Source organism: Podarcis bocagei (assembly GCF_964188305.1).
Source record: "Podarcis bocagei genome assembly, chromosome: 3".
Classification (NCBI taxonomy): Eukaryota; Metazoa; Chordata; class Lepidosauria; order Squamata; family Lacertidae; genus Podarcis; species Podarcis bocagei.
This window is the reverse complement of record NC_138127.1, coordinates 81,519,345-81,540,365: the sequence shown is the minus strand read 5'-3', so window position 1 is coordinate 81,540,365 and position 21,021 is coordinate 81,519,345. Positions and strand designations below refer to the sequence as shown.

Sequence of the window (21,021 nt, the reverse complement as noted above, 5' to 3'; positions counted from 1 at the left end):
GCGGTTCGAATCCCCGCGATGGGGTGAGCTCCCGTTGCTCTGTCCCTGCTCCTGCCAACCTAGCAGTTCGAAAGCACGTCAAAGTGCAAGTAGATAAATAGGTACCACTCCAGCGGGAAGGTAAACGGCGTTTCTGTGTGCTGCTCTGGTTCGCCAGAAGCGGCTTAGTCATGCTGGCCACATGACCCGGAAGCTGTACGCCGGCTCCCTCGGCCAATAAAGCGAGATGAGCGCCGCAACCCCAGAGTCGGTCACGACTGGGCGTAATGGTCAGGGGTCCCTTTACCCTTACCTAACCACCATTATACATTCCTTGGTAAGTTCTCAACTAGATTTTATCAGTGCATTGTATGTGCAGCTCCTCTTGAACATAGTTGAGAAAATAAGGTGGGTCCAGAATGCAGCTGCGGAGCTATTGGCAGGAGTTAATCTGCAGGGAGCATTTTAATTTGGGGATTGATTTCAAAAGCATTGGAAAAGGATTACTTGTAGTTTGGAAAGCTGTTTTAGGTGGGTGCCTGATACCGTTTGTAGATGTGTATCTGACAGCAAGAATGTGTAAAAAATAAATGCAACAGTAGCAATGCACCTTAAGTGATGACACTGAATTATTATCAAAAGAAAATTAGAAGAGTGTGGGTGACTGCTCAATGTAGGAAAAAATACCAGGTTTGTTAAAAAATGTGATATTTATATAATTCACAAACTTGATCCTTCCTGGCAAAACCTTTCTCTTCGCCCTCTGCATGCCATTCTCAATTACCAAGATTAAAAATTATATGAAGAAAGCAAAATGATACATTGTTAGAAATGAAAATGATTCAAAATATTAATGTAATGCTAAGGGTGGCTGGGTAACAAATGGCACATGCACGCCTATGCTTGGGATCTGGCAAAATTAATAATACTTCTGGGTCATGCATGGGTTTCCCTGGTGGAAGTCCTGATGAAGAAAAGAATTCCAGGGCAAGAGAGCAGAGAGAGTTTGTGGAGCTCAGTTTTCCTTTTTACAGCGAGTCAGAATCATAGCCTTAAAACACACACACACACACACACACACACACACACACACACACACACAGCTTTCACACCTCATTTGCCATATTCACCACTGGGCCACTATTCAGCAGAAGGGCGTATTGCAAGGAGGTCAGTAAGAAGCTATTAGCAGAGTCTCCCCCAGAGGTTTCTTTGGTCTTATTGAGTTGGAAGTTAGCATGACAGTACTGCAAATAACTCAGTTGTAGGTTTTTTAACAGTTAGCACAGATTTCCCTATAGTGTTTGTCACTTCAGAAAATTGTTCCTGAAAATGAAGTCCCAGAAAGCCAGCTTTGACAGAGGCCCTTGCGAGAGACGCTTGCGAAGAACATGGCTACAGAAAAATGTGTCATGCTCTCCATAGACTAGATGTGATTTGAAAGGGGGTTGGGGTTGGGAATAACCTATAGTACTATTTAGAAATAAAGCTGGAAAGCACACTTTAGCATTGGATACCCTGCTAAAGTAACACTGATGACTTTCTAACTGGTTATACTGGGTGATGAAAATGAACGAACAGGATGTTGGGAATGACCCTGGGGTTTTTGAGAGCGTAAATGCCAGTCGGTTTTTGTATGGATGGATGGGGTTGGGGAGCAGAGATGGGTGGGTGGCAAGGAAACTGGTTATGTATTGTCACCATAGGTTAAACCAAAGGGGGGATATTTACAGAGAAACTCATAGGTCTGTTCATTTATACATGTTTTTATATGTTCAGATAAAACTATTTACTGTTCTGCAGAATAGGAGCTGAGGATGGAGCATGATGATTGCTCTGCTAATGCAGTATAAACAAGGGTAGCATCCCGCTACTGTTGAGTACTTTAAAGTCTTACTGGTTTCAGTGGAATAACTCTCCCATTGAATTAAACATGAGCAAAAGCTGCCATATTTTGGCTGATCATGTCTCAAAACATTAACACCAGTGTTGGCAGGACACCATACCACTACTACTGTATATACCCTTGTTGCTGTGTGGGAGGTGAAAGTAAATACAGGTTAAAGCCAAGGATCACTTAGAAGAAACCAGTTTGCCTATTATCATCCTGTATTCTTGTTGCTTTTTAAAAAGTATACTTATTTTTAAGCCAAACCCCAACTTTTCTGGGAAGAATATGAACAGCATAATAAGATGACCGCTAAACAATTATTTAATCAGTTTTGCACAGGTAAAGGATATGAGTAGGGAAGTATCTTGTTTGGAGTGATTTTTCCCAGGGATTTCTTAGAGATGATGACCTAAGTGTTTCATGATATTCAAGTGGTGACAGGATAGAACTTGGAAATGAATGTACAGAAATAAAAATATAAAGCTAAGTTTCTTAAATATAGAAGAACAAGCCTTGCTGATGAAGAATGAGCATGGGTTTTGCAAAGGAAATCCCTGCCTCATAAACCATCTGGAGTTCTTTGAGAATTTCACTTAGCATTTAGTGATAGAAATGGTCCAACTGACACTTTTACTCTGTCTGCTAAATACCTTTTGACAATGCCACTAACCAGAGTCTGCTGAGCAACGTTAACAGTCATTATATATGAGGATTGGCACTTTGATGGATTGACAGTTAGTTAAAGAACAGAAAATAGATTAAATAGACAGACTAGGATTAAATAGACAGTTTTCCAAAGTGGTGCAAAGTAAACAGAAAAATCTGTAGTGGGACAGACACTGTTTAAATTATTAGTTCATTATCTGGAGTCAAGGGTGAACAATGAGGTACCCAAGACTGCCAAATGATGGTGGAAACCCAAGAAGATATAGAAGGGCTCCAAAAGGACTTCTCTAAACTTTGTGAATGGACAATAAAATGGGAAATTAGGTTGAGTGTAAGCAAACTTTGTTTAAGCAAAATGCACATTGAGACAAAATACTCCTGATTTAGTATATACATTGATGGTGTGTCAACTGGTAATGACTAACCCAAGGAGAAAGTACTTTATGCCATTATAGACAGTTCAATGAAAGCATCAGTGCAGTTTGTGGCAGCGGTAAAGAAGGCAAATTCCTTGCTATATTTGGTTATTAGGAAATGGATTGAAAATAAAACTGCCAGCATTATAGTGACTATATACAAATCTACAACTATTTTTAGAATATAGCATAGAGTTCTGGTCAGCCAATCACAAAAAGGATATCATAGGACTCAAAAAGCGGCAGGAAAAGACAAAATAATCCAAAAGTTGGAGCATTTCCCCTGTAATTAAAAGCTAATGAGTTTATGTCCTTACCATTCAATAAACAGCCAATCTTCCCGTCCAATTATCTCTCTGCATATAGGAGTCTTCTATACATTTGAACAGCAATTTATAGATATAGATAACTAAAAGCTTGCTTAACTTTTTGACACTAAGAGTTTGAATTTTCCTGTGGGACACACTAATGAAAAATGCATTACAGCTAATTGAGGAGCACTCAATCCTCTCACTCCCAAGAGGTTAATACATTATGAGAAGCTGGACTCTTAAGTTTCCCTAGGAGCCAGAAATCAGCAGCAGATGCAACAATATAAACATAGACTCTACATCTGCTTCAGCTCAGTTCTAACACTTTCTTCATTTCTCTTATTCAACAGTGCTTAACAGTTAAAAAGATAATTATGCTACCTGCATAAATCTTGTTTCAACAGGCCGATACGCTTGTTCTAAAATGGCTCTTTTGGAACAACATATCAACAATCCTTTTTTAATTTTTCTTTGTGCTGATTAGATGACTTACACATCCCACAGCTCTCCCAACCCATTGAGGTGGCATGTGTAGATGCAGGTTTTTGGGTGTGCTTGTAGTGCCATATGAAGAACCACATGGAAGCAGCATCCCCCGCTGTATTGAAAACTGAATGTACAGAAGCAGTGCTGTGCATGCAGTTCCTGGGACGGCATCCAGCATTCAGGATATATTTGTGGTTCCGTGTCAATAATTCAGAGCATACAACAGTTGGTGTACCGATGAGTGATATCCAACTAAGTCAAATTCAGGCTAGTACTCTTACTCAATGAAACCTGAGTCAATTATGTCCATTGATTTCAGTGGGTCTATTCTAACACTGGATATCACCCAAGGATGTCTGGTTTGAATCTACAACGCATTTCTTCCAGGGGTTCTATGGCAAATAACATGGGAAAGGTTCTCTGCAGGAAGAAATTTGAACATCAAGCAAAACTTTTTACATACACATACACAAAATCCCCAAGTGATTTATTTATTTATAATAGTAATTCTATACCACCATCATGTAAAATGTGCAGTGTACAACAATATATGAACAATAAAAGAAATATTAAAAGAATGTATTATACTTCCATCATCTTCAGATTTCTTGGTGAGCTTGTCTTCTGAAAGCATGTAATAACTAATTTATAATTAATAATATAAATTAAATGATACATTGTTTTGTTTGCTATCTAAACTAGAGAAATTTTGAAACAATGCACATAAATGGTGTGTCTTTAGATTGCAGGAATATACAACTCGCCCTACAGGAAATCACCGGATCCAATGGAATTGGAATTAAGGAACGCAAAACCTTTGAGGCCCAAGAAGAAAAAGGTCAAGAAGGATGCTGTCGATCTCCACTGGAATGCTTATTCTGATTTGTTTGGCTTCCAACGAGAGCCAGCTCTTCCTCCTATTGGGAGACAAAAACCTCAGGTATTGTGTATCAATAACTCCCAATAACAGCCACAGCTACGGAGTGTTAAGTACAGTGGTACCTCAGGTTAAGTACTTAATTCGTTCCGGAGGTCCGTACTTAACCTGAAACTGTTCTTAACCTGAAGCACCACTTTAGCTAATGGGGCTTCCTGCTGCTGCCGCACCACCGGATCACGATTTCTGTTCTCATCCAGAAGCAAAGTTCTTAACCTGAAGCACTATTTCTGGGTTAGTGGAGTCTGTAACCTGAAATGTATGTAACCTGAAGCGTATGTAACCTGAGGTACCACTGTATGTTTAATCTCGTTGATTTCATTGTTCTTGACCGTTATTCTAGGACAAACATTCATGAAATGACTGAAAGGTTTTTGTTTCCATCTTTATGAGAGACCATGTGTTTTAAATGGCCACATAAAATGAAAGATGTTAACCATACCCTGTACAGTGGTACCTCGGGTTACAGACACTTCAGGTTACAGATGCTTCAGGTCACAGACTGTGCTAACCTGATAACAGAAATCATGCAGCGGCGGCACGGCAGCAGGAGGCCCCATTAGCTAAAGTGCTACCTCAGGTTAAGAACAGTTTCAGGTTAAGAACGGACCTCCAGAACGAATTAAGTTCTTAACCCGAGATACCACTGTATATAATAGCTCTCAGGCTGCAATTGTTGTTTTATTCAGGAGATCTGGTTTAATCAACCTTAATAGGAATGGAACTTTACATTCATTTCATTGTGGGAGAAAGTTCCATGTACTTAAACCACAGAACTTTCCCATGCAAGAAGAGAATGGACTATCCCTGTCCCTGCTCACAGAGATGGCTATGAGTACAGTGAAATCTTGGTTCTCGAACTTAATCCGTTCCAGGAGTCCGTTCCACTCCTGAAACTGTTTGAAAACCAAGGCACGGCTTCTGATTGGCTGCAGGAGCTTTCTGCACTCAATCGGAAGCCACATCAGACGTTCAGCTTCTGAAAAACATTTGCAAACTGGAACACTCATTCCGGGTTTGCGGTGTTCGGGAGCCGATTTGTTCAGAAGCCAAGCCATTCGGGAACCAAGGTACCACTGTACGTTCTTCGGTGGGGCATTCCATAGCACAGAAGAGAATACGGCAGTCCCTTCATGCCCTGAGCTCTGCATGCCCTGTGAAGGTTTCACAAAACGTTGAGTTATCTCCAGTACCTAGAAGGAGTCCCATCAGTGTTTCAAATTGTTCTTGCCCAGTACCATTTTCAATCTCAGAATCAAAATAACAGAAGTGATGACAATTTCATCTTTCTTTATTTCCTCCCACTCACACAATGTTCACTTAGAATGTCATTTGCTGCTGATCCAACTGAGTTGCAATGTTAATTTCCTTGACTAAAAGATCAATTTACCATAGGTAGAAGAATGAACAGGCAACATACATTTCTAAGGAGTACATCTCTCCCTATAATGTGTAAAGATCTCTTTAATATTTTAAAATCAAAGTGGAAATCCTATTGTTTCTGGAACTACTTTCTGCTGCAAACTTGAACTCACTGAAATTGGTTATAACAGTTAATGGCCATTTAAAATCAATTAGGCTCTTCCCTAGAGTAGATGGGAATATCTCCACTAGCCTCCAATTTGCCAAAATACAGTTATACTACGTGTTGATTTGCTAAGTTTCTCTTGTTTAGGCTACTTTGGAGCATTTCTCTCCCCCCCCCCCCCAGTTTAGACACAGACAAAGAAACTTACACAAGAAAGCCTTTCAGAACAAAGAGAAGACTTCTACTTATTTCCCTGCACATTGAAGAGGGAATTTACTGTATAATACTTTAATCCTTTCAGTGCCCTGGGATGTACACTGTGGAGTAAATTTTCAAAGTACAGTGCATGGATTTAACTGTGCGACTCTCATTGATGTTAATGGGAGTCACACGGCTAAATCCCTGGACAACACAGTTTAGAGGTATATGTTTGGGAAAGGACATTGGTCTGAGCTGATGAAACAGCTGGAATGAAAATCCAACAGAATGCACTGTTCTCAAAGTGGTCTGGTGGTGTGACAATGAGGGATTTATAATTGCTAGCCATCCTTGTGACTTAGTACTCGGTGACAGCAGCATTTGACATTAAACTTATGTACCTTACACATTAGGCCCCATGTGAGTGTTAAGATACCAAAATGTGCTCAAGGAGAGTGTTAAAACAAGAGTTTGTATTCATGTCAAATTTTCAGACTAAACATTTAACTATCCATTGGCTTTCTCAGGCAGTATATGGGAAAATATTGTGTGTGTGTGTGTAACACACACACATATATTCATACTGTTGATATACCGTATTTTTCGCACTATAGGACGCACTTTTTCCCCTCCAAAAATGAAGGGGAAATGTGTGTGCGTCCTATGGTGCGAATGCAGGCTTTCGCTGAAGCCTGGAGAGCGAGAGGGGTCGGTGCGCACCGACCCCTCTCGCTCTCCAGGCTTCAGGAGAGCCCCACCGCCAGCCCCACAAGCTCGGGGGACAGCGGGAGAGGCGCACTGCGCCCTTCCCGCTGTCCCCCGACTTGGTTAGAAGGCTGGCGGGGGGGGAGCCTGCTCCTCCCCCTCGCCAGCCCCGCAAACTCGGGAGACAGCGGGAGAGGCGCAGCGCGCCATTCCCGCTGTCCCCCGACTTGGCTAGAAGGCTGACGGGGGGAGAAGCCTGCTCCTCCCCCTCGTCAGCCCCGCAAACTCGGGAGACAGCGGGAGAGGCGCAGCGCGCCATTCCCGCTGTCCCCCGACTTGGCTAGAAGGCTGGCGGGGGGAGAAGCCTGCTCCTCCCCGTCGCCAGCCCCGCAAACTCGGGAGACAGCGGGAGAGGCGCAGCGCGCCTTTGCCGCTGTCCCCCAACTTGGCTAGAAGGCTGGCGGGGGGAGAAGCCTGCTCCTCCCCGTCGCCAGCCCCGCAAACTCGGGGGATAGCGGCAGGGGCGCAGCGCGCCTTTGCCGCTGTCCCCCGACTTGGCTAGAAGGCTGGCGGGGGGAGAAGCCTGCTCCTCCCCGTCGCCAGCCCCGCAAACTCGGGGGACAGCGGCAGGGGCGCAGCGCGCCTTTGCCGCTGTCCCCCGACTTGGCTAGAAGGCTGGCGGGGGGAGAAGCCTGCTCCTCCCCGTCGCCAGCCCCACAAACTCGGGAGACAGCGGGAGAGGCGCAGCGCGCCTTTGCCGCTGTCCCCCAACTTGGCTAGAAGGCTGGCGGGGGGAGAAGCCTGCTCCTCCCCGTCGCCAGCCCTGCAAACTCGGGGGACAGCGGCAGGGGCGCAGCGCGCCTTTGCCGCTGTCCCCCGACTTGGTTAGAAGGCTGGGGGGGGGAGCCTGGTTTTGCGGGAGGCGCGGGAATCCCCCCGCCTCCCAGGAAAGCCAGGAGAAGCCGTGCAGCCCTTTTAAAAGGCGCGTGGCTTCTGCCGGTTTTGCGGGAGGCGGGGGAATCCCCCCGCCTCCCAGGAAAGCCAGGAGAAGCCGTGCAGCCCTTTTAAAAGGCGCGTGGCTTCTGCCGGTTTTGCGGGAGGTGGGGGAATCCCCCCGCCTCCCAGGAAAGCCAGGAGAAGCCGTGATCTCTTTAAAGGGTTTGCACGGCTTCTGCGGGCTTTGGGGAGAGGTGAGGGAATCCCCCCACCTCCCAGTAAAGCCAGGAAAGCCCTGTGCAGCCCCTCCGCCAAGGAGAGGCTGCACGGGGCTAAAGGGGAAGCCAAAACAGCGGGCGTGATCCATCCCGCTCGCTGCCTTGGCTTGATCCATAGCTGCACGCAACCCCTCCGGCAGGGAGAGGTTGTGTGCAGCCTGTACGCTGCTCTTTGAGGCTGCGGGGGGGGGGGAAGATTTTTTTTCTTGAATTCCCCCCCTAAAAACTGGGTGCGCCCTATGGTCCGGTGCGCCCTATGGTGCGAAAAATACGGTATATTCTGTCAGATCTCTGACTTTTATCACAGAATTAACTAGAATTACAGAACACTGGAAACAAAGATCATGAAATTAGTTGTCACTTTATTAAAGGTAATTAAGAACATCTACATTGCTTTATTTTATTTCTCCTTTCCCCCTTATGGCCTGCTATGTAAGATTCTAGCCTCATCTGAGTTATCATCCATAAATGCAGTGAAACATTCAGGATAGTACACTCATCTGGTGTGCAAGAAGTTGTACGAATCAGATACTGTTGTTAGGCCGCAGGTTGAGTTACCAAAATTGGCCTCCAAACCATAATCAGAGCCTTTCTGGATCAAACCATATTCCAAAATCCTGTTCATTCAGTGACCAATAGTGAGTAGCCATTGATTGTCTTATCCTCTAGGTCAATGGTTCCCAATTGGTAGTTTTATGAGAGGTGGAGAAAAAACTTTCTCTACCTACTTTCTCCACACCGTGAAAAATCATTTAGAAATTTATTGATAATTTTGGTTACTCCTTTCTGAACCTTTACCATACCTTTTTTGAGGTGAGGCAACCACAACTTTACACAGCACTCCACATATGGTTACATCATAGCTTGGGGTAATGGCATTATGATATTAGCTGTTTTATTTTTTTAATGACCCCCAAAATGAGATTTCACAGCTGTAGGGTTGACATCATCATGCTATCATCTATGACAGTGTTTCCCAACCTTTTTTGGGCAAAGGCACACTTGTTTCATGAAAAAAATCTCGAGGCACACCACCATTACAGCCCCGTGACGTCAGCGCGCAGCGTCACGCCGGGAGGGACATGAATTGCTAGCAAATTACATAATCACCTCCTTGAGGGCTGGCTCATCTTCTCCGAAGGCAGAACCCCATTAATTAACAGCACAGACTCATACCATAGCCAAGACGAGGGGGAAAAACCTCAGTCATGCACAGTCATGCACATGTGGGGGCTAAATGAGGACGAAGACCGGGCAGAGAGCAGGGTTCAAATCACCCCACCTGGCCAGGACAATCCCTGGGTGCTCCCTTGGGCCACTCGCCTGACCCACCTCGCAGGGCTGTTGTTGCGAGGATAACACGGGGAGAACCATGCGCGCCCCCAGGAGCTCCTTGGAGGAGAAAGCGGGCGATGAATGCAATGCACGAAATATATGAGAGGCGACCAGGTTTTGCAGGTGAGGGGCCCCCGCCAGCCTCCGCTTCCAACACCCGGCGCAACGACGCCGATGTTTCCCCCCGGGCTCGGCTCGGGGAGCAGCGCTGCTCCCCCCGGCTCCCCTTCGCCCTCCCGGCTCTCTCTGCCGCCCACTGGGGACCCCCCTCACCTGCCAAGTCCGGAGCGCCGGTGGAAGTTGCATGCATGCATGCAGGGCGCCGCGTTGCCATTGCATTGCACTGCACTCCATGCAACGCCTGCACGCATGCATTGCCTTGCACACCCGCCAAGGGGTCTCCCCGCGGTCCGATGCGTCCCCTCCGGCGCGGATGCAGCATTGCAAAAATAAAACCCCCCGATGCAGCCCTACCTGGGGGGCAGCCTCCGCCACTCCGCCTCCGCGGGGATCCCCGGGCTCCATCCTGCCGCCCGATCTCCGCGCGGGCGCAGGCAGGCTGTGCGGGGTCTGCGCGGAAGAGCCCCTGCCCGCCCGGCCGCCGCCGCGCTCATTCCATGGCCGGGAGAAGAGCGGTTCAAACAAAACGCCCGGCCCGCCAGGCCACGCTGGGAAACGTAGTTCGCGCACCCCGCGCAGGCGCGGAGCCCAAGGGCGAGGGGACTACGGATCCCGGCAGCCCCCGCGCCGGGGACGGAGGGGGAGAGGCCGGGTGCAGGGATGGAGGGACGGGTGGGCGAGTGAGTGAGTGAGTGGCAGCCGCCAAGCCTTGGCCGAGAGCCAGGAAGGGCCTCCCCGGAGGAGGAGGAGGAGGAGGAGGGAGGCGTAGAGCGGGAGGGAGGGAGGGAACCCCAGGGGTCATCTAGTGACGGCGCCCCAATCGAAAATTTGACTTTTTTAAAAAAAAATCTTTCGAATTTTTTAATTTTTCCCGCGGCACACCAGGCAACATCTCGCGGCACACTAGTGTGCCGCGGAACAGTGGTTGGGAAACACTGATCTATGATCCCAAAATCCTATCCTCTCCATCCAATGCATGTGTAGAGGCAAATTGCTTTAAAGTGGAATGCCACTGTATGCAACATTTACACCATGTAAATTGTATGCAACATTTACACATCAAAAGCTACTGTAAGCATGGACTTCCCCATTCATTCCAGTGGAGACCACTCTGCATTCTTTTTCTGTGTATAGAGCTTCCCTTTTTCATAATATTAAGGGGAAAGAACTTACAGGTTTGTGCACATCAGATCCCTGACTCATAAGGAGATTGCTGTATTTTGATGACAGAATGCAATTCCGCATGCACTTAAATGCCTCTGCAGTAAAGCATGGTCTTATCTATGTTGGATTGTGCCCATAACAGCAAAACATAGCAGGGGTGCAAGATGGTAGGAAGTAAGTGAGAACTTTGAAATGTAAAACAAGTAAGTTTTCTATTTTCCTGTTTACACTGAATCCCCATTCTGTGCTTTAAGGACTATCGTCACCTAGATAAGATCATGGTTAATTCTTTTCCCCGTTTTATGTTTTTAACTGCAAATTTCTAGATAACATAAGCAAATAATGTGCATTATTTTGAGTCAATTACTTGATTGCACTCATTACTCCTGTGAAACCTAATAAACTTTTAAATTTCTTTTTCACACCTTTAAAAGCTCTGTAGTGGTCCCAATAAAATAAATTTATTCTTGGCATAACCCTTCTGGAAGTGAAGGAGGGGGGTTCTGGCACAATGAATAACTGCTATGATCACTTGCTTCCTTCTTTTCAGGAGACCTGGCAATTGGGGTGCTGTGCCTTTAAAAAGTAAAGTTCCAATAAAAATCCATTAACAACTTTCGAATATAGCAATCCTTCTGTCCAGCTGTGAAAAGTACTAGATGATACTTATTTGCCATTTGTGTTATTTACGGTCCGTGACTTTTATGGTAACTGGTTCCTATTATTGGTTTCTATTAATGTAAAACATAAGTGAACATAAATGAGGCGTGAATCATTTCTTTTTATTAGCCCTGCAGTCTTCACTCAGTTCTTGCAGTAACTCCAGCTGTGGCTTGTTAGTGATAACCTATTTAAAGAAAGAGATCCTTCAGAATAAGAGGCATGATTAGGATTGTTGCCCCCCACCTCCTTTTCTTGGGTGAGATTGTTTCACTACTTCAGTGTTAGAACAACAGTGGTAAAAAGGAAAACAAGCTGTAATTGGCAACTCAGCAATAGTCAGCTGCCTGTAAATTGCATTGAGTTACAGTGCTAATGATATTTACGGTACGTTCATACTTACTACCTAAAGGCAAGAGGTGGTGTAACCCTTTTAAAAAACACTGGATAGATTTTTCCTTGCCAAATATCTATGGTCTGGGTTTCCACATAGTGTTAGCTTGTCAACATTTCTATGTCTGGAGCACTTCTGATCATACAGCAAATTCTGTCCACCCAGCACCCAATTTATTTATCCACATAGAAAACTAACATAGAAAAGGCTCTTCTCCCTCACATTTTTGTGTGTGTTTGTTATAATTTGGAGGCATATTCAATCATACAAGCCCCTGCTAAGTCTAGAATGGTATAGTTCAGATATGATTCATCACTTCTTCCACTGTTTGTGATAACTCAGCAAATGTGTCATTATATTAATATAATTAGTCTGATGAAAGCTTACTTATTAATCTATAGAAAATTATCACAAAATTAGGTAAAGACCCAAACTATTAAATTTAGCTTTTCACCAAGATTTGAGAGAGAAACAAGTCTACTCTTAGATGCAGAGACATCAGTGCTAGGCTGCTAATAAAAATCAAAGCAAAGAGGAACAGCCCCAGTGCAGAACGCATGTCTTCTCCTGTACCTTTCAGGGCCCATTTCGTGATCCTGTTGAAGTGTTGCAGCAACGCTATAAGCCTTTGGAACCGTCTGTGCAGGTGGCAGCTTCAAACGTTTCACTGGAGCTTGCCAGAGAAAAAATTAAACAAGAAGAGTGGAGAAACCGTGTACATGATGAAGTGTAAGTTGCTTGCTTTCCCCTCCTGTTTTCGCTTCACCGTGCCTCTTCTTTTTATATCTTTTACTGTTGCTCGATAGACTCAAAAAAGCTGTTGATTCTGAAAAGTTGAAAAGCAACCATTAAGCATAAGTCTATCTAAGCATCATATTTCGTGGACCAAGATTTTCAAATGTCTTAGGCCCTGATCTATTCACCCAGGAAAGCTGAAATACTTGGATTTAAGCTTGTTTAGCTGAGTTGAGGTCAATGGGGCTAAATCGGTTTAAAACCAAGTCCATTTCATCTTGATTGATTTGTGGATTGGGCTATTATTCTGTAATAATCCCACTTAAGTAGTTAGGTTAGCCGCTTCAGATGACAAGCCACTGAACAGCCCTGATCTTAGTCAAGCAAATCAGACACTCCTGGCCAGAAGAGAACTCCACTGCTTCGTACTTCTTCACCAAATACGTGCAAGCTTTCATTGCAGGCTGTACCTGCCCAACCCCACCCCAGCATGGTTCAATAATAGCTTCCTTACTGTGGCTGCATCTGAGAAATAATTAAGGTAATTCCACACCACCTGGAACATTGAAACTTGGTATACTTGTAGGCCAAGGCAACTTGCCTATTTGAAAAGTACTTGAAAACTGGAATGTTTTCCTTTAACAGACTAAACTCTGAATAAAAAGATTACCTGATAAGATTGGGCTGAGGGAGTTCAATAGACCCTTCATATACTCACGTCAGTATGGATGGCCAAGCCTTCCAACAACAGTTTTGCAAGCAAAGACGCAAGTTTCATTTACTAAACTGAAATAAACATGCGTTAGGAACTTAAACAGGAGCTGTGCAGGCAAAGTACCAGGCTTGGAAGTGCGGGAATTTAACTTTGCACCATTCTCTCTTTTATGACTATATGGTAAAAGAAGAATTAAAAGGTTTTACAGTGCCGAAATTGTTTGATAGGGGGCCTACCCATATACAGATTATTGTGTGTGCTCAGCAACTCAAAATATTATTGACACCATCACTTTTGATAATACGGTTGATTTCAAGGTGTAGGAAACCTAAATCTACCCATGGGGCTCACTTGACCTGGATTTCATCCACCAGCCCTCCAGAACAGGAAATCAGTGTTGTCAAATCACTGTGCCAGTGGCTTCTAACTCAGTATAGGGTACTATATGCATCCAGTTCTGGGAATCATATGCACTGAACCCCTTTACCTGCACTGTCCCCAATACAGCAAAGGATGCATTTATGGAAACTGGCTTCTGGTTATGTGTTGCCCTCACTTAGTCAGGGTGTTTGAGGTTTGGAATGTGCATTTACAAGTTTGAAGAGCATGGGCAGTTATGAAAACAGGCACTGAATGTTATTCCTTGCAAATCTAACACATCTAAAACTTTTTTCAAGTTATGTCTAGTTTGTCAGATGCTTTGCAACTTTAGCAATTTGCATATTTTCTGGACTATTATTGTATTATGATAAACAGGGATTATCATATATTTTCAGATAATGTTTTCTTAACAATTCAACTTCTATTTGTAACTCTTCCATTTATTTTAATTACTAGCACAGTGTGCAACATTTATTAATCAGCAGAGCCTTTTTAAGTTAAAATACTAAATTAGCTAACCCCATTAACACAGAATACTCCAAACAAGCAGTAATAGGAGAGGTAGTTACTGTGCAAATCGTATTATACATGCGGGTGCTCTAGGGCACAGTTAAGCATGATTACCCTCTTTTGATCCAGTATTCCTCTGCCTCTTCTAGCTAATTTCCACTGGAAATTTACAAAGTGGTGCCTTCATTTTTCCAGCTTAATTTTTCTAATGAAGTTCTGGTACTTTATAACACTGGGGATATAGATAATAAGTCTGTATATAATTAAGAAGTTCTAGAATGTGTCCGCAAAGAAGAGGTCTCATTACTTTTGCTTTATACGAGAAGTGGGCTAGCGTTTGTCTGCTGCTTTTACTTCTACTGCAGACTGGGATTAAAACCAAAACAGACCAATGATTATTATTAGTGTTATATCATAAAACATAATGCAGACAGCGCAAAAACAACCCTTGTAACTGAAATATAGCCAATGTAAGACTATGTAAAGTTTTTAAATAATAATTCTTAAAGATATGACTTCTTGAGAGGCACTTTAAGCACAACCTAACTCGTTTTCTCTTTTCTTTTTTTTAGCCTTCAGTTGTTACACATAAAATTATATCTAGCACAGGGGAGTTGACTGAAAACAACTATTGACTTAGACCTGTTGTCTTGGAAGGGATGGGAATTAAATAACGTTTAATACATGCTTTCATAAATCAGACACTTTTTATAGTTTACTGCATGTGCTGCTGCAGCTAATGCAGTACCATTTCATTAATGTGCTCTTATCTTGTGCTCTCCTTAAAAGATTTCCAGGGCTCAATGCAGTTCCTTCTAGCATTGGTCACAAAACTTTCAACCTATAGAATGAATACAGGTCCTTGGGCCATACTTAGCAGCCTACCAGGATGCTCAGCAAGAACATTTGATTCTTCTACCCCTTGGGGTGACAGTTTGCCTTCTGGCCAAGTGTCGAAGAATACCTGATACTCAAATGACTGCATGTAATAAACCTAACAGGCATACAAGCCCAATAGCAGAGAAAACACATAACATTGCACAGTGCATGCTTCACTCTGGACTGTTAATGTGCTCATTCATTGTACATATGTATATATTGGCCAGTAGTGGATGGGCCTTGGTGTTGTCCTCATGCCCCCTAAGGAACACCCTTCAGGTGAGAACAATGGTCCCATCAGTAAATGAGTGTCATTAATCCAGACAAAGAAATTATTTATCAGAATGCTAGGCCTTAGCTTCCAAACCAGCCTTTCTTAACTTGGGTCTCCAGCTGTCATTGGACTACAACTCCCATCATCCCTGTCCACTGGTCATGCTGGCTAGGAATGATGGGAGTTATAGTCCAACAACATGTTGGAGACCCAAGGGTGAGAAGGGCTGTTGGGTTCTGGGACCCAGGAGAAGCTGGCTGTCAATCCAAGTGGGTCAGAAGCAGGGAGGCGGTCCAAAGCAGGTGGTGGTTCAAGTTCCAAGCAATCAATCAAGCCCCCGAAGGGACAAGAGTAGATGCATGGGCCAAACTAGGGGACTGACAGTTAGGCAGAATCTTCACACAATGAGACAAGTTGTCAAACTAACCAGCCAGCTTTGTGACTGGCTTTATAGGGCCTGATGGACAAGAATTGACTTTTTGGGTCAGCTGGTGGTACTCAGGCCTTGGCTTGTACATCCACCAAGTTCAGTCTTCCAGTCTTGCACTGGAAAGAGAGCACTGGTAGAGCAGGAGGTATAATGCTGGAGTCTCACTTGCTCTCTCACACAAAACTGAACTGCTCTCTTTGAGGGCCACTAAGTGAACCCTGTAACTTTCCCATCTTAGCTTGTTTCTTTGAGGTCCATCTTATTATGACCACAAAACACACTGCTAGGCTGCAGATGACGCTGTACACCATCACCAGAATTGTTTATATTTTATTTCTTTTGTGTTGCAATTTTCAAGCAGTTTTGTTTCTAAAATGACAGGAGCTCACTGTGTCCTACCTTGAGAACTTGAGGTTAGTCACAAATCTTCTACAGGAAGGTCTGAATTCTTTATGATCATCTAAAGCCTAGTTTGGGTTAATGACTTTATCTCAAGGTTTAAGTACAGTTCCTGTGCTATTTTGCTCTGGCAATCCAATATTAAGACCCTAGTACATCTGCCAAGATGGAAGCCATTTCATTACATATTTTAATGCAAGTCACAATATATAATTAGATCATGAAATCCTTCACTTTCTGTAAACATTTGTGTTTTGAATTGGGGCTATTCTCAATGTCTTTTATTATCAAGATGAGAGGCTTTCCTGGGTTATAAAATTAAGAATTTCTACTAATAAATGCCAAATGAAAGAATCCTATAAACAAAGAAATCTGCATATATTTCTATTATAAATCAGGCATATTGTCTTTGATGTTTTACAGCACTTAACAATGTATTCCTTATTATAGAAAGTTATTTTTACATACACCTTGTTCTGAGCATTAAGACTACCCTAAATTCCATGCATTCGTGGGCAAATTCCTTTGCTACTAGCCTTGTCTTTCAGTCATCATCCAATCCCTGGAGAGAGCCAATTTTCTTTCATGTCTGAACAAAAGAAAAATGTACTATTAAAATGCAATTCAGAAGTGATAAAAACTGTAAGTGGAGCAGCCGGCTTCCAGCAACTCCTATGTATACTCAGGGACATTGGGGCCACATTAATTTTTTTTGTGTGTGATGTCCATCCCATGTGCAAATTAGCCCTAGAAGTGCTATAATCTGTCTTATATGAAAGCCACCTGCCCCATGAGTATATACATGCTTCTGTAGCTTTGTATAATTTAAAGCTCTGCTACTTCTGTGCTTTTGTTTTGTTAATTTTCAAGAGCCCTTGGTTTTGAATTCTTTATGGGCAATTTGACTGGCCAGATGCTAATAAAGACCAATTTGTTTCCCCACAAGGAAGGTTTATTGATATAATTTACTGTTGATGAAATATTAAATCCTTTCAGTAAAGGATTTAAAAATAGAATTCAGCAGTTAAAATAAGAAAATCGGGGGGTTTTTTTAGATGGCATCACAAAAAGTAGTACACAACAATTAAAAACTTTCTATTGGAAGCTTTTCAAAAAGAAAAAGAAAATAAATGTTTCCTATCTTTTTTAAAGGGTCTCTTCTTTTTTCATTTTACACTGTTCAGTATAGCATATGGGGGAAATGAAAACTTGATTTAGCCTTCTGATATCTGGGAACAATAATATTTTGCCTTGTGGTACAGACAGTGATCTAATAATTTAGGGTATGATCCACAGAGTCTTTTCATAAATGCCCCGCATAAGCGATCACATGACACAATGCGTAATTGATCACATGACACAGTCCCACATATACCATTTGAATGGAAATGCCCATCAACTTTGTGGGGCCCCTGCCCCCTCAAATATTTTATTGTGGGGGCCAAAGCCCCCACAGCCCCTGGGAGTTGGCTCCTATTCTCACTACAGTATTATGGTATCCTATTTGATGCCCCACCTAATGAGCAAACAACCAACTTTTTCCCCTTAGCAAGAACTTCTCTTGATGTCAAATTACTTTCCTGCACCTCCGCACCTGAAGACAAGGGGTAGTTACATTGTTTACCACTGATGTTTTATTGGAGTTTGATACAAAATGAATTCTGTTCATGTCTCCAGAACCCATAGATGAGGTACGGGAGAAATCCCCACCAGGACCTAGTTCCTAGTGAAGGAAATGGGGAGATGCGTGGGGGCCTGTTGCTTTGGATTAGTATTATCTACACTGACTGGCTCTCCAAGGTTTCAGGCAGGAGTCCTATCCAGCAGTGCCAGGGATTGAACCTGTGACCTTCTGCATCCTAAGGCCACTGAGTTGCATCCCTTCTCAGCCAGCTCACCCTCCCCACCTCCATTCTGCCTCTGATGCACTCAGGAAGTGTGCAGGATTCGTAATACAATGGCACCTTGGTTCCCAAACGGCTTAGTTGTTGAACAAATCAGCTCCCAAATGCCACAAACCTGGAAGTATGTGTCCAGTTTGCAAACATTATTTGGAAGCCAAATGTCTTCTGCGGCTTCTACAGTTTCCGATTGAGTGCAGGAAGCTTCTGCAGCCAATCAGAAGCCGTGCCTTGGATTTTGAACCGTTTCAGGAGTCGAACAGACTCCCAGAACAGATTAAGTTTGAGAAGCAAGGTACCACTGTAATCATCATCATCATCAGAATTTCGGCAGCAGCATTTTGAACCAGCTGAAATTGGGAACACTTTCCAAGGGCTGGCTCATGACCAGCATAGTTGTTGTTGTTTAGTCGTGTCCGACTCTTCGTGACCCCATGGACCAGAGCACACCAGGCACTCCTGTCTTCCACTGCCTCCCTCAGTTTGGTCAGACTCATGTTTGTAGCTTCGAGAACACTGTCCAACCATCTCGTCCTCTGTCGTCCCCTTCCCCTTGTGCCCTCCATCTTTCCCAACATCAGGGTCTTTTCCAGGGAGTCTTCTCTTCTCATGAGGTGGCCAAAGTATTGGAGCCTCAGCTTCAGGATCTGTCCTTCCAGTGAGCACTCAGGGCTGATTTCCTTCAGAATGGATACGTTTGATCTTCTTGCAGTCCATGGGACTCTCCAGAGTCTCCTCCAGCACCATAATTCAAAAGCATCAATTCTTTGGCGATCAGCCTTCTTTATGGTCCAGCTCTCACTTCCATACATCACTACTGGGAAAACCATGGCTTTAACTATATGGACCTTTGTTGGCAAGGTGATGTCTCTGCTTGGACCAGCATAGTGCAGTTGTCCAAACCAGAAGTAACTGAAGCACACGGCGCATAGCCAAATCAGCTCTCTCTAGTAGTTGGTCTGAAGCTTTAGAAAACGAAGTACCTGAAGCTGTCCCTGAGTTTGCAAAGGGTGATATTTATATGCCGGTCTGTCTTTTGGTTGTTGAAGAATCATTTGGCCCCAGAATAGGCTGTACAGGCAATGGCTGATTTACACACATCGTGGTGACCTGGAAGTGGTCATAAAAGGGGGCAGAATGGGGGTGGGGCAGAGCAGGCTTATTCACACTCTACTGGCACACGTGGGAGTCAGGAGTGTAATCCCTGCACAAATCGGTCATTGCCTGTACTGCCATCATTTCTGTTGAGATGGTGAAGTTTTTATAAAGCAGCTCCTGCGTAATTTACTTTCAGCTGAACTATGCAAAATGAAAGGCATAGGGGAGAAGTAAAGGGGGGCATTCATTAACTATGTAACAGCAATGATAGACTATGGCTGTATAAAATGGTTGTGCACTGAAACAAATGCTTTCTGCATTGTACAGTTCCCTTGTGATTTATATGACCTGTACTAGTAGAATGAAAAAATATATTAAATAAACATATATGTGTTTCACCTTTCAGGTTTTTGCCATTTTCAGGCCACAGAGTTGATAAGTATGTCCCATCAATCCAAACAGCAAGTAAATATGGTCAGTCGAGTTACGGGCTCAAACACTTCCGGGAAGAACACCCAGAGAAATGGATAACAAATAAGGTGAGTTATGTTGGGAAACCAAAGCAAAGTTACAGCTTTGTAGACTTCTTAAAAATATCAAAATCAATCAGATCCACTCCACTAAATCAATTTCTACTGAAATGACATAAAAGCTCACTGAATTGGGAAACTATACAGAGCTTTCATGAGAGTAAAATATGAACTGAAACTCCTCTGCTGTATATCGAAGAAAAAGAAAAAATGGAAATTGTTAAAAAGAATAAGCTTTTACTTTTTAAAAAATCAGGTAAATATGAAGCTAAAGAAATCTTGCCCTAATTATTGAAATCTGATGCTTAAAAATTACACTACTACTCCTTAAGGCAATAAGGAACATAATAAGTGCAGCAATTGTACACAGTAATTAAGAACATCACAACACACACACACAAACACACTTATGCTGTTTTGGCATAATGAAATTAAAACTTTCACTTACCAATAATGTATTTTAAAAAGTATTATTCTTAGGGCTGCAATTTTGTAAGACTGGTAGTTTCCCTTTTCTGCACTGATGAGCATTCAAAGATGAGGGTGCTCAATGCTTTGCACCATTCTTGAGATTGTACCAAAAGGATTAACATTTCACTGCATTGAAATGAACAGGGAAGTCTAGCAAGAGAAGGACCTCAATGCGTGCACACACAGCGTAAGTGATTACTGGATAAAAGTCCAGTTCCCCAAATTATATGCAACAATGTTACCCTGGTTTTTGTTGTGTGTTTTTGTATTTCTATTAAGAGTTTCAAACATATTTTGTTAATACATTAAAGAAAACAGGCATAGGGCAACCACAGTTGTTGGTAACGTTGCCATACTATTATATAAAGGATCAGTGTGATTAAGTCGACAAGAAGTTGGGGGTCAGATGAAGAGGAGAATTATGGTTGTGTTTCTTTCTGGCCGAGGTGAGCAAGGAAGAAGAGGTGGAGATATTAGGGAGGTTTTGTGTGTTGTTCTTGATTACATTCATGGTTAGAAGAACCCACCTCCTCAAATGGCAGCAAAGTTCAACACACACACCTGAAAAAATGGTGAACTCACACCTCTGTTTGGGGACCTAAATTTGCTTCCTTTCCCTGTGAGGATCACATAAAATAGGGTGAACTTTCCCCCCAACCCTGTTTGTATTTCAAAAAAGGAGAAAATAATGGTG

General features: G+C 43.3%; 1 protein-coding gene across 1 annotated transcript in view; it reads left to right on the top strand.

Annotated features, from left to right (window-relative positions):
* SPATA17 (spermatogenesis associated 17) overlaps positions 1 to 21,021 on the top strand; it is a gene marked incomplete at its 5' end in the record, with an annotated part of 86,258 nt that overhangs the window by 41,551 nt on the left and 23,686 nt on the right. The window contains 3 exon segments of the mRNA XM_081186070.1: positions 4,492 to 4,689; positions 12,585 to 12,733; positions 19,733 to 19,865. Coding sequence (XP_081042196.1) covers positions 4,492 to 4,689; positions 12,585 to 12,733; positions 19,733 to 19,865 — 480 coding nt within the window.